This window comes from Pieris napi, chromosome 21, assembly GCF_905475465.1.
Source record: "Pieris napi chromosome 21, ilPieNapi1.2, whole genome shotgun sequence".
Classification (NCBI taxonomy): Eukaryota; Metazoa; Arthropoda; class Insecta; order Lepidoptera; family Pieridae; genus Pieris; species Pieris napi.
In genome coordinates, this window is record NC_062254.1 from 6,908,148 (window position 1) to 6,923,332 (window position 15,185).

At 33.8% G+C, this 15,185-nt stretch overlaps 1 protein-coding gene across 1 annotated transcript; it reads left to right on the forward strand.

The window, feature by feature from the left end:
* Window positions 1-9,365: 9,365 nt before the first annotated feature.
* On the forward strand, window positions 9,366-15,021 carry LOC125060391. The gene is made up of 5 exons (XM_047665273.1): window positions 9,366-9,500; window positions 10,926-11,166; window positions 12,348-12,487; window positions 13,798-13,941; window positions 14,220-15,021. Exons 1-5 carry the CDS (start codon window positions 9,443-9,445, stop codon window positions 14,375-14,377), a joined length of 741 nt encoding a protein of 246 aa, XP_047521229.1. The 5' UTR covers window positions 9,366-9,442; the 3' UTR covers window positions 14,378-15,021.
* The last annotated feature ends 164 nt before the right edge of the window (window positions 15,022-15,185 follow it).

Consider the following 15,185-nt stretch of genomic DNA (forward strand, 5'->3'; position numbering starts at 1 on the left):
TGTACATCAGGGTACTCACAACACAAGTTGTGAGTACAGTAAGCACCATCAGTCGACCGCCATTCGGTGCACATGTTCCAACCACTTGAGCCTGTTGCATTTTAGGAACTGGACGACGTTGGCATCGACGCGACGCCACGGTATAAAGTTCTTCATTGAAACAAAATTAAATACGCAAAACACCGTCGTCGCAAACAGGGTCAAAAAAATTGGAAGAATTTTCCGCTCGAAAATATTATAATCGCTAAGTGCCCAGGTTTCAGAACCATAAGTAAGCATTGGTTGCAGCAGCGGTTTATACAAAACATGCTAGGTATTCTTTCTCAGAAGTCGCGAAGGCCAAAGTAGCAGTGATTTGTTATCATGATAAGACTACTGATCTTTCGGCTGACACTTTCATAATATCACTGAGATATTTAATATCACTAGTCACCATGGAGCCCAGGTAAACAAACTTCTCACATTGTTAAAAGCTTACGTCTTCCACTTCAACGTAGTTTCTAGTCCAATATGCCGAAGCCACGTCAAGTCAATTAGTATTTTGTTGTGTATTGTGCTTAATTTAGCCAATATTTTAAGGCATACATTTCAGTTCACTTCGTTCATTCTATATTTGGGTTGGTGGTGGGTACGATAATATTGTTTTTGATAACCTAATTTTTATTTACAAATGTGCAGAATTACTATTACCAGAGCCATCAATCTTTTCAATCAAAAATTATTCCACGAAACTAACAACGACATGTAATAATAAGGTATAGACCTATTATTAACTATCATTAAACTTAACTAAACATGTGCCCTAAGGATGTAATATGGATTTCATGTAAAATTACTATTATGTAAGTCTAGGTATTTCATCATTTAAACTAGATTTGTTAACAATCTTATTAATTAGGTAGTATTTTATGACTTCTTCGATACAAGTAATAATAATAATAATGTATTACAAGAAAATGGTACAAAATTGTGTAAAGTGGTACAAACGTAAATTCGCATATTCTGCCACACACAGACACAACGGCGCGCAAATTTGTCTTTATAGCAATTTTACATTTTACATTATTGATCATATGAATTGGTCAGTTCTTATATTATTTGTATCGAACATATCATATCATACGTTATTAAGTAAGTAAGACACTTAGAATAATACACATGTTTGCGTGTGCATTACGCATACGCAAGTTATTGAAAATTCTTTGTTGTATGAATGCTTATTATAATATAAAAATAACGTGCACGGTCGTCATCATCTGTTGACATGAACATGAGACGTCATGATATTATTAAGTTCGTTTGTCATGTTAGTTATTTGTTTTAATAAAAACATTATTCACTAAATACGCATTACCTAATGAATGATTTTAAAATAAAAGGAAAAGCAGGACGCACTGCGCATATATGGCTCTACGATTTGCCAATTTATATAGAAATCAGCTTCTATTAAATCAAGGATTATAAATGCAAAAAATTGATTACTAATATTTTCTTTGTAAATATATATAATATAATAAATAATATAATATAAGAGATAGTTTTGTTGATAAAAAGCATCTTACCATGGTGGAGAAAATGTTTAACATGTATTTGAATGTATAGATTTCTGCGACTTCTCGGCTAATTTTTGTTGGTACCTACCAAACTTGACTCAAGACTTGACATAGAAATAAACAATTCACTGAATTATTAGATTAACATTGAGACTTAGCGATACGCCTGACTTTGACCTGTAAAAATTTTACGTAAAATTGAAAGAAGTCGGTTAAAAATATCACTGCAATATTGAGATCCGATTAAAGGTAACAAGGGCTATTTAACGATTTCACAGGGATGCGGCGTATTATAATTTTTATCTTCTGGGATTGTATATAAACCCGCAATATAAGCAATATATATTATATATATACCTTCTGCATCATTTAATTAATTTTTGCTCACTGTAGTTCCGATTATTTTCGAAGAGAATTGAGCGATGTTGTGCAACGAGCTTTTGCGAGATTTTTATGTAACGATTCACGGAAACGCGGGCAATTGAGCCGCACACAATCTGTGGGTAACCCCAAACGCGCACGGAATTATTATTGAAATTATGTCATATAAATTATCGGATAATATAGTACCTTCGCTATTGTTCGGGCTGCTGCCAAAACACTTTAATGATATTTAAATAAAAGATTGCTTTGCTCTTAAAAACTAATTTAATGAGTGATCGCGGTGATGGTTGATGATACACTGATGTATATAGAAAATCGTCGCGCGCAGGCGGCGATCTAACTATATGTACTTATGCTATTTTACAAGGTGTTCGGTTACTTTCCGAACATGCTCCCGGGCGGGAGAAAAAAAACAAAATGCTTAAAATTATACATAATAATGATAGAAAAAAAAAAATTTACTGATAAAAAAATAATAAAAAAATGAGTGTTTATGTTACACGACACTATCTTCGATTATCGAGAATGCCTTTCGCGCACTAACACTTTCACTTTCATTGTGAACCACTGATTGTATTTCACTATTATCACTGCGTTGCGCGCCCGGTGAGAGCACCAGACGTCGCCGACGTCGACATGCTCTGTATTTGTTTATTAAAATCGTTTGTTGCCTTATCGAGAGAGTTTAACCGACTACTTATAATGTTATACTGCCTTTCCATCGATGCTTCTGTTCTTTTTAGCAAGTTAAATTCTGACTCTACTATAGAAGTTTGGTTACGCCATAGATTTACCAAGTGTTGTTGATTATTTCTAATCAGTTCAATGTCCTCAGAGTATTTATCTGCAAAATGCTGATCTAGCACACCAAACAATGTGTTCTCAAGGTAGCCTACGCCGTTGATAAGACCGCGACGCTGTCTGGAGTGCTCGGTAAGATGCTGTGTCAGTAAAAGTTGATTGTTGTGTTGTAATTCTGAGTAGTCGTCATTCATTTGTAGTAAAATCATATGGCATTGTTGATTATTCTCGATGTTAGTACATAGTTTGTTCAAGTGATTTGATAATTTTTTGTATGCTAGTTTACCTTGCCAGTACGGGGCCATATTGTGGTACACAACTAAGGGTTATTTGTCTCTGATAAGTTGCATCTTTGTTATGGGGTCGAAATACAACGATTGGCTGGCGCTCATCTCAGTAATATTATACTCCGATCTAGACGTAGACATAATGCTCATGAATGAAAGAAGCGCTATCGCCATTGATATAAAGTCGAATTTCTTCTTAACTGGTCGTGTCTTCTTTCCGGCTGATGATTGACCTTTACATGATTCATTAGTTTGCTTGCTTGATGTTTTTTTTCTGTTTTGTTCTTGCTCTTGTTCTTGTTCTTGCTTGCTTTCAGACGACGTGTCGGCGAGAGGTAATGCTGACAATTTGATGATCGGTCTCCTTAATAAACCATGATAAGTTAGTTCATGTGCTTTTGCTATCAGTAGGGTCGTGAGACGCCCTTCGTGGGGTATGATTGCTGGGTGCTTCATCTCAGGATCTATGTTTGCTTTTGATAATCTTCCGCCAACTCTAAGGATTCCTGACTTGTCCAGGTGCGGTGTCAAAGGTAATAATTTGCTTTTACTTTGCACACGTTTATGTTCGCGATAATGCTCTATATCGCTTGCGAATGCGGATCTTTGCTCATTGATAATGATCAACCGACTTGCATTTTGTAGCTCGTGCGGCGTTAAATAGATAGGTTCCTCTAGTGAATTCCTCCATACAATTTTTTGAAGATTTTGATCGGTTTCATCTATCAAGATTTTCCGAAACATTTTTTCTATGTCGGCGCTGAAGTCGACTTTATATTGTCTCCATGATAAAATAAGTGATCGCAAGTCTTTCTGTAAATTCGGACCTTTGTACATTAAATCATTAAGACTGAACCCAGACGACGTCTTTGCTGACCCACTGTAAACAACGCGTAGGAATTTGCTCGCGTCGGCACGCTGCACGCCGTGGTGCGGGAGATAACATTCCGGGGAAGCCCTTTCGTTATACATGTATATACAAGGTGTCATATGACCTAAGTCTAGATATTCCTGCATAAATTGTTTGTAACTTGTTGCCAAATTAGGATCCTTTGCTAGTTTCTTTTCGATGTTACGAAATTGTGCTATTGCTATGTGTTTAGACTCTCCTAGTTTCTCTTCAAAATTTTCTGTCATTGGTAACCTGACCTGGTACCGTCCGTCTTCGAGTCTTTTTGTTGTTTGCTTGTAAAAGTCAATACAATGTTGATCATCTGTGGACATTGAATACTCCTCCGTTATACCCTCGATCTCCCAAAATTGTTTCAGGTCTTCGAAGTTGCTGAGTACAACGTTGCAGTGAAATGATTGGGGCATGTTTCCGCAGAGAATCCAGCCAAGGCGCGTTTGTTGTGCTATTGGTTGTGATTGATGTTCGCCCTTGACTATCCCGTTTAAGATTATAGATGCGTAGACATCCGCACCGAAAAGTAGATCGATTGGTCTACTCATATTATAATTAGGGTCCGCTAATTTTATGTTATCTAAATACGGTAGAAACGGTCTATCGAAGCTGTGATTCGGCAAGCTTTTGATTAAGTTGTTTATAATTAAAACTTCAGTTTCGAATGAGTAATCATCGTTGACAGACGCGCACTTGATAGTGAGCATGCCTTTGCAATTATTCTGCTTTTGACCGACTCCAAAGATAGAGCCGTTGCATTTTTGCCGTTGTAAACCTAATGATTGAGCAGCCTTTTCCGAAATTAATGATATCTGGGATCCTTGGTCAATCAGGACCCTCATTATTTGCTGTGAACCATCGATTGCTGTGATTTTGACTTCTGCGGTTGCTAAGAGAACTTCGGTTGCCTTTCCCACGGCTACATGGGGCGTAGTTGCTGCGTTGGTATTTTGTTGAACGTGAGACTTCGAAGTACTTGCGGTTGATATGGTTGGTTTTTGCTTGCTAAAGGCGTCATGTAACAGGCTGTTATGATTTTCATTACATGTACGACATCGTTTTATTGAATAACATTTATTATTTTTATGAGAATACAAACAGTTTGCGCAGAGTTGTAACTTTTGCACGGTTTTTAGTTTCAATTCGCACGGCATTTGCAAGAAATTATTGCATTGGAATATACCGTGTGCCTGGGAACATAATGGACATATGATACCCGTAGATACGTGAAGCGCGTTCATGATGGGACGCGGTGGGAAAGTTTTGTTTGATGGTTGATGTTCAAAATGCTGTTTTCGATTTTGATAATAAGTTTGTTGAGTCCCTTGATTTGTCTTTTGAGTCGAAAAGTCTTGTTTTCTGCTAGACGATTCTAGGGTAATGAATTTCAATTCTAAGAAGTCGATAAACTCTCGTAAAATTGGCAATTCCCGGGGATTTTTAACTGATTCAATGTAATCTGCATGGGTCTCTGTGTCGAGTTTTTGTGATAAGATATGAACTATGATGGGGTCCCAGGTGCTTATGTTGACACCTAGGTTCTTTATAGCATTAAGTACCTCGACTGCTGTGTCATGCATCCTCTTGATCTGGATCAATGACTGCTGCTGCATGGTTGGGAGACTGAACAGAATATTCATGTGTGATGTGAATATTAATCTTTGATTATTATACCTGTTATTTAGGATTTCCCAACATGTAGTGTAGTTTTCGGAATTGATTTGTAGGTGACGAATTAAATTTTCGGCTTCACCTTTTACGTTGCTCTTCAAAAACTGCATTTTTGGTGCGTTTGATAAGGACGGGTTGCGGTCGATTGTTTCTAGGAAAAGGTCCTTGAATGAGGTCCAGTGCTGGTAGTTACCCGTAAAAACTGGAATATCCATTTTGGGCGTAGAATACTCGCGATGTGCAACGGACCATAATTTGCTGTTGATTGATTTGATGTACCCGTTGTATGTTCGTTCATGCTTAGAAAATATGCTTTGATATACCTCATCCTCACCTTCTTGGTACATGTCGAGCTCCCAGTGAAGAGAGTCTATAGCTGACCAGCGCTGCTGTATTGATTTTAGGGTGTATTCAAACTCCCATTTTTCGGACATGCTACTTAAATCTATATTGCTAACGGTTCTCTCGAATGCTTTGAAGTTTGATATCTGCCTTCTAAGGAGCTCCCGAAGTTTCCCGTTGGATTTCAGGGGTTCTACTTGCTGTGCTAATTCATCTGTGATATTAGACGATGTTTGCTGTTGACTAGGCTGAAGATTATCGAGATCCATGCTGGATTAAACAGTAATATGGAAAGATCTCACTTGATATGCTGTTACTGTTGTGCTGTTGCTCGAACCCACGCGGTGCTCTCGATGCTGTATGCTGCTGCTGTATGCTGTGTGGGAGCTGGTTTAGCTCACCGCACTTGATGATTTAATGTAATGGTGCTAGCACTTCGTACACACGAAACTTTCACGAAAACTCGCGTTCCAGGTCCCGCCTGTACGGAGGCTCGAAGGACCAAAAATGTTCGGGCTGCTGCCAAAACACTTTAATGATATTTAAATAAAAGATTGCTTTGCTCTTAAAAACTAATTTAATGAGTGATCGCGGTGATGGTTGATGATACACTGATGTATATAGAAAATCGTCGCGCGCAGGCGGCGATCTAACTATATGTACTTATGCTATTTTACAAGGTGTTCGGTTACTTTCCGAACAGCTATATTTAATTTCACAATGATAAGTGACATTGTAGCTAGGTGAGGGGTACCGGGTTCGATTCCCGGTTCGAGGTCAAGTTTTAATTTAATTTAAATTTGTTCTCGGCCTTTGGGAGGGTTGTGACTTGTGCGGTACCGGGCGAGTGCCTAAACCGCACTTGGAGGACACGGTCGAATTTCTAAAGACTAGCACGAATTATAAAAAATCCTATACTTGACGCTGGCTAATGCACAAATCGTGCCAGAGCCATTTAAAAAAAAAGTGACATTGTTTAGTCAAACGTCAAAAGTAGTTATTGTTAAACTTCAAAGACATTTAATATTACGAAAATGAGTTGCCATGTAACAATAATTTATTTTTAGCTGATTAATAGATTATTTTACTCATAGGAGTAGTTACTCCTATTATATAGATATATAATAATCATTGCACAAAACAAGCCATATATCATGGTACAGTTCAAAATAATATAGTAATAACTTCTTTATTGCAGATTAAATCCATATGTACTATGTGTTTAGTTAGAGTTAGTAACAATTCTGTCTTAGTTCCTATGTTAGTATTCCAATCAAATCTAAAACATTTATTGATATAGGTACCTAACACAATGTACACTTATGAACGTCAAAAGAGAAATACATATTAAATGCTTCTAAATTTACATTTACTGCCAGTGCTCAAATCAAGGGCTTAGAACGGAAGAGAAGAACTGGCAATAAACTCTCCGCCACTCTTTTTAATCGCCAAGTTTTTGTTTTAAACAATGTTTGTAAGGAGCTGCAATTATGTCACGATGTTGCACATGACATCCTCAGTAATTAATAGTTAATTAATAATAATAAAATAAATTAAAATCAAAGATTTGTCCTCTATCAGCAGTAGGTATGGTGAGGTATTGTAGGAGCACGCACTTACATTCTCGTGGGAACAACACGCAAATACATAGTCGAAATAACTAACATAACATAACGAATTCAATTCAGACCAGTCACCACTTGTAGTGGTTCACGAGTATGATTTGTTAGTAACCAAAACAAAATGACTCCTATGCATACTCCTATCCATGGACAGCATAAAAACTTTTTAAGATATTCGTGTTCTTTGTAACATTCAGGATACCATTGGTGCTATGCCTAACACGATGCATCAAGGATGCCACTCTTTTCTGTATGATGGCATTAAAACTGTCAGTTTGGGTCCTCGCAAACACACCTGACGTACTGCAGAACCTCGGCAAGCCCAATAACAACTTAAACGTGGTGTTATACTGAATACGGAGAGTATTTATGCCTTCTTGGTAAAACAGGCCTATAGGCTGCAAGAGTAAAATAACTGAGAATACTCCTTCAACAGAATAGCATTGACTTCTGGTACGTACAAACCTCCAGGCCAGCATATTACCCCTTAAGGCTTGCGCTCTTTCTCGCTCCAGATCAGCGACATCAGACAAATCTTTAGCAACCCAATGACCCAAATACTTAAATTCCGTCAAATTTGAGTGGCACACCGTTAAGCAAAGCCATACCAAAAAAAACTTTATTCGCTCAACTTCAAAAGTTTATAAACAACACGTAAATCTCCTTGGGGTTTTACAAATGTAAATAAGGCGTCAACATTTCATCGTAAAAAAAGGTTTTTAATAATAAATCGTTTATTTGCAAAAAAAAAGTGTTACACTTAAATTGATTAATTATAAAAAAAACGCACAATTAGCGATATTAATAATCATAATAATAATAATAGAAGTTATGATATTTATAATTGTTATCAAAACTTATGATCTACAATCTTTCCCACATAAAACACCTTGCCTTTAAAAATCATATAACCTTCTTCTTAGGCTTGTTTCAAGGCCTAATAAAAGATTAATAATAATATAATTTTGATTTACTAAAATAAATTTTATATACATAAACTGGAATTTTGTTTTGACTACATTGGATAATAAACATAATCTTGAAACGCGATCGTCAGAAGGAATTTAAATGTTACAATTATTTTAGTTAACTTTTATGGAAACGGATAAAGCTTAAGTTTAAAATATTTCTGACCTTCATTTTAAAATAATAAGGGAAAACAATTGAGTAAAAGTATAATATCCAAGGTCTATAGAATAACATTTATCGTGGGAATCCCGAAAATATTGTTTATGTTATAACATTTAAAGAATAAAGTAAATAAAACTACTATTGTAGATAATTGTTAGTAGTCTGATTATTATTAGTGTAATGCCTAAAATTCAATTTCATTATCGGTATAATGTATTTAATTAAGGTATTTTTAAATAGTCTAATCCATTGTTTTGAGAAGTGCTGGCCTAATTACTTCAATGCTCGCCTCTAAACCCTGAGGTGAAGCGGCCGATGTGCAGCTGGTTACCAAAGGGTTTTTCTTTCTGATGAAGGTGAACATCGCGAGTAAACCGGTGAACCGGCATAGACTCATCATCTACTTGCATAAAGAAAAACAATTACCACGAAATAGATAAGGAAATTTGAAGCCCAGAGTTTTATTTTGTTTTTCATTCAGTTTAAGTAACATGGATTCTTTCCTGAAATAAAATACATAACTAGCTTAAACTGTAGTCTGGCTCATGTAAACAAGACACTTAATTAAGACAAATTAAATTAAAAATCAAATATAAACCAGTTTACGTTTTATATATATTTGCACCTATGATACTATATCCTCCAGTTACTCAATAGTATTCCGATCTTTTCATACAAATATAAGGTTCGTGGCGACTCCCGCGCACTCTTGCATACCCCTTCACCGTCGAAACCGCCTGATATAAAATGAAAGTGTTATTCGCTTTATTGTTTTGTGTGTTTAGCGTTAATGGCAAAATATTACGTAAGTTTATTTTTCTATTTATTTTGATAATAGCAAAAAAATCCTACTCGGTAGCTTCCGGTACTGCAAAGTATCATGCCAGTCTGTAGTATATATAATAATCATTTATATATATATATATATATCTATAAATGATTATTACTTAGCAGTTTGGCAGTAGTTATACTTTATACGTTATACTAGTGTATGGCGTGCGAACCTAAACACTGCGGTCGTGCTTTGGAATAAGATGCGTTTTAAAGGATTTCTCTGTGTATGAGAGCAATTAACATTCGATAAGTGAGTGAAGACAGTCTTAGGCACTTTTTGCCTACCTACCATTAAAAAGTATTTATAAAACAAATGCAGAAATTTCAGACTGGACTCTTGAACAGTTTTTGGCTTCAATTATTATCATAGAAAGCTTCTTTCAATACATTCGGCTTAGAAAAAATATAAGAATAGTAGTAATAGCATATAATTGTAGAATAAGTATACTAATTCTAAAAGGTTCCATTTATAATAATAAATATTTTGAATTAGAATGTATGCGGAAAACAATTATTACAAAATAAGGATAAAAAAATATTTATTTTATTATTAAACGGTAGGTATTTCAAATCACTGTATAATTAAACACAATTAATTAACGAACATCACAATTTATTGCGTATATTTTAGAAAATTCCTTATTCGTTCACATAAATATTTATAACGGGAGTGGACCACTGTCGAAGTAGAAATGGGGAGAAATTGGCTATGCAAAAAATTTAAAAAACACCTTTTGTATGGCAATCAAGGTTGTTTAAAAATCTATGGATAGTTCCATTTTTGGAATAAATGTCTTATTATATTAATGATTATTTGTGTCAAACATTATAATTCAGATATATAAGAATTGATAATGATGATATGAATCGAAATGTAATTGTAACATTAATTTTAATACTACCGTTCAAGACAAATTTGCACGCCATTATGTGTGACAGAATATGCGAACTTTAGATTATACCACCATAACATTTTTGTACCATATTTATGCAAATAAATTATCATTGTTATAATATAAATTTAATTAAAATCGAACATCTATATAAAGTTTTAAAGTCAAAACTCAAATCTTTTGGGAACACAAAATAAATGTTGTCAAATAAATGTTTTAGAATATGAAATTAGTATTGGCAAAGCGGATACTCGTGACATATGGCGGGAAATGTCGAAACTATTGCGTTGCATTTTGACTGCAATAGATTATACGATATATTACGATGATAAAATAACTTATTATTTTTTAATATTTTTGAACTTTTGTTTAAGAATTCGTTTGAAATTATATCCAAATCACAAAGTAGTTCTTATATAATTACAAGAAATTAGTGTGAAATCTCTCTTTATTAATTTATTTTAACAGATTATAGGGGTTTAATAAATGATTCGATTTTACAGCCGATTACTTCCCTCAATGTAAGAAAAGCGATCCGCAAATCGAAAAATGCATTCTAGAGGCAATAGAAGTTTTAAGGCCGAAGTTACTAAATGGGATACCGGAAGTGAATGCACCAGCGCTCGAACCTTTCAATGTACCAACGTTGAAACTTGACAGAACAGCTACCAACCTTCGTTTAAAGGCAACTATAAAGAATATGAAAGCTTACGGCGGAAGCAACTTTAAGATAGAAAAGTTAAAGTGAGTAAACAATTAATTTTTATTTATTTAGAAAAACCTTACAGCTTTCTTAACTATTATACATTTTTTTAAAATCAAATCGCCAATTAGAAGATTTACAGAATAAACAATAATATATACAGAAAGTGTGTAGAGTGTTGGTGTTTATTTGCATGTGTGTGTAACTGAAGCCTGTAATTTACTTAATTACATCATTTATTCTATTATAAACATAATAAAAATAAAAAATAGATAAGAAAATATGGTACGAGAAATATTTTTCAAATCGTAATTAGAATTTTGATAACTATTTGGAGTTAGACAACCTGTAGTAGTATATAGCAGATTCTCCACAGCAATATTTTGTTATTAAAATCAAACAATTTAATGATTTTTCTAAGATTTCTTCGTTCTCGTCGTTAAAATTTGAAAAAATAACCTCTGATAAGTGTTTGCAAGAAAACACAATAACACTATGCCGTAACACTCATAATATTCCTCGACATCTCTCCCATAAACAAAGTACTAAAAAAATATTTGCCATTGTGTTAGTTTAAACCTTTTTATTTTTTTATTATTTAAGATATACCTACGCATTGCGTTGGGAAATAAACCCTGACATGAATTAGTATCTGAATTTCTTAATTTTTAACTGCCTAAAGATCACGGTCTAGTTAAAAATGACGTCAGAGATTTGATCAGGTTTATTATGAAACTGGGTTTTTTTCCTACAAAAATGATTTATTCGTACAGTTTTTTTTTTAATTTATCATGAATGAAACAAATTATAATAAATGTGGTAAATAGTATCTATATATTACATACTCGTATATAACAGTTTTAATAAATTTAACCACTTCTGTGACTCAGTAATTAACGCACAGGTCCGGAGTTCGATTCCTGGAGACAGATTTTTTGGAAAATTTATTTTATTAAAAAAATATAGAAATTAATACACAACAACAACAATATGGAACACAATATGGTCACAAATTCTCCGTCGACAGCGTCGACATTCATTACAATAATGTTATAGTACTTATAAACAAAATAAACTACTTGAATTAATTTGTTATTTATGAGTAAAAAAATAAAATGGGAATAAGGTAGTAAATAAATTACCAAACTAATAAATAATTCTATATCGGAAATAATCGTCTATATATTATTATATATTATATTATTCTATTTGTTATTTATAGATTAAACCTAAATGGAAAGTATGAAGGGCAGATGAAGCTGACATTGCCGAAGCTATCTGTGACAGCTGATTACGACGTGCGTGGCTCCAAGATTCTCACGTTGGACATTAGTGGCAAGGGGCGGTTGAGGAGTAATTTCAGTATGTATATTTATTTCACTCGCCTTAAAGTTATATTATATTATATATATACATATATGCTAGATGAACCGGTGAACTTCGTATCCCTTACTTATATTTGGGTCAAAACTTTTGACAATTTTTGAAGTTATACTTCTTTTGGCGCGTTAGGGAAAAATGATAAGAGTAAATTTTTACGATATGCGCGCACACCGTCACAAAAAACCGACACCCTGGAGTTAGCTATAGTCAACATTTTATTTTGTGATATTTAAATAAACTTTGTTTAACTAGATAATGCGTTATAATATATAAAATTTTCAATGTATACAATACCTCTCACTACTTTTTTCTATTGTTTGAGTCGTTTTTTCTACAAACGTAGATTTTTTTTAAATCTTGTTACGCCAAAGAAGTATATCTTCTAACGCATGTACATAAGTACACACATATTTTACATTTATTTCTAAAATGACAAAACATATCAAATATTTCAGCTAAGAACAGTTTTTATTGGAAAATTCAATTGTTCTTTTTAGTATTTTTCACTTATAATACCACAAGAGCTTCAAAATTATCGGGTATTTCCCGATCATTTTGAAGCTCGTGTGGTATTCGGGGGATTATTTTTCCGACCCAAATGTCGGCCAATAGAATTGCACCATGAGACGAAATGTACAGTTAACAAATAAGAATTTCATAATGAATAAAACAACTACTTAATACTTTTCTTGAAGCAACGACCAGAGAAAATTTTCACAAAAAATTATCAGTATAATACCATGTAGGTTGTACCACGTGACGTCGAATGGTGCAATTCTATTGGCCGATATTTGGGTCGGAAAAATAATCTTTACTATTTATGACTCTCACCGTTTAAACCTTTCCTGTATTTCCACAAATATTTCAAGATCTAAATTAGCCAAATAAAACCAAGCCAAACAAACGAACAGGAATCCTTTATTATATAGATACAGATTGTGATACACCTCGAATTTATAAACTTTTTCGTTTTTTTTATGAAGAGGGTTAAAAATCAATATTAATTCAGAAAAGTGTTATAGTAATAACAATATTAATGTTTCTTTAGTATTGACTATAGCAATCTCCGCTGATAGTAGGTATACTTGTACAATGTAAATTATGTACATGTACAGTGTCTTAACCTGTAGTTTATGTAGGTATTCCATTTTCAGTAAACAGTGAAGATTTTTAACTCATTACGATAGGAACACACGTACTAAATACAACGAAATAAATTAAAGTTCATATACCTAAGCTCCATCATTGATACAAGAATAAATTATATAATTCTGATTAAAACATTTTAGCTGGAATAACAGTAGTAGCAAAAGGTGCAGCAAAGGTAGTAGAGCGTGATGGCGTGGAGTACTTGCAGGCTGAGAAAATGATTACTAAACTGAAGATTGGCCATGGTCAGCTCGCTATTGATGATACCGAAAGACCCGTTGCTGGTAATTATATAACGCGATTATTCATACTCAGTTTTTATCAAATTGAAGCAAGCAGTACCCCTCCTACTATATATATATACACAGTTATATAATAATTTTATTATAAAAATTATATCACGTTTTTTTTATTAACACTCAAAGATTGAGTGTTATGTCATTGACAAATGTCAATTAAGAGGGGAAAGGTACATGCATCTTCTATCTCGATCTTGACCTATCTTGAATTTGATCTTAAAAATCAACTCTAATTAAAAATAAATATACTTTATTCCTAATAGCTACTTCAGCTGCTGCCTTCTTCAATGCGAGTCCAGGCGTGGTGTTGGATATTCTGAACCCACTAATAGAAGAGAGTAGCGCTGCGATCTTCAAGGCATTCTTCAACAAGGTTCTCTCTGCCATACCCCTAAAGGAGATATTAGTTGAGGATTCTTAAGATCCTTTGGGTTTCTTGTAAAATATACTTACCTTCATAAAAATCAATAATTCTAGTTGCACTCTTTAAGTATCTGCCTCTTTTCAACACAGTGTAAACACAATTTGTCAGAAAGAGACGAAATTATTTAGTCAAAGAGTGCTTCGACTGATTTTTATGAATAAGGGGGTTAGGTTTAAGTTATCCAGAACACTTGTAAAATATTGTTTGAAACCTCCTATTGGTGTTTAGAAGTCGATCGTATTTTATACAAATTGTTGTTCCGATATGTTTATATAAGAATGACGAACTTAAAAACGTCTAGGGAAACAATTTGTGTTACTTTTCGTACTAATTCTGGTATCACAACTTCTCAACGCTGGGATATATTGTATAACTTTAGAGTAAGATTTATTTATTATCGAAAGGTTTTATACAAAATTTTACACCAAAGAATGTGTTTTCTATTAGAAATAAGACGTTTTGGTTAAAGTAATTGAAACATGTTGTATGTTACATGTCAACCTCCATTCGCTATAAAATGTCGTTTCCCTTGCATAATTATTTCCTTGTTGTTAAGTGAATGCAATTAAGTTTTATGGGACACTAAAAGGTTGTAATAATTATGAAAGCTTCATATAAAAATATACCTGTTAAATTGTAAACATCTTTGTCTTAACCCTACAACGCAAGTCACGCAAAAACAAACTAGATTTTTTTGTACAATTTGGTTCATCTAAAACATTACTTTTTGATGTGTTATTTTACCATCAGTGATGGTAAGTGTGCAGACAAAGAAAACATTGATAGGTCGTCTGTATTCAGGGCA

Bases quoted from the DNA above. Each gene is read 5' to 3' on its own strand.
- LOC125060391 (XM_047665273.1), top strand. From the start codon at position 9,443: ATGAAAGTGTTATTCGCTTTATTGTTTTGTGTGTTTAGCGTTAATGGC. The intron at 11,167-12,347 runs GTGAGTAAACAA...TGTTATTTATAG, and splicing joins TTTAAGATAGAAAAGTTAAA to ATTAAACCTAAATGGAAAGT. The intron at 13,942-14,219 runs GTAATTATATAA...TATTCCTAATAG, and splicing joins TACCGAAAGACCCGTTGCTG to CTACTTCAGCTGCTGCCTTC.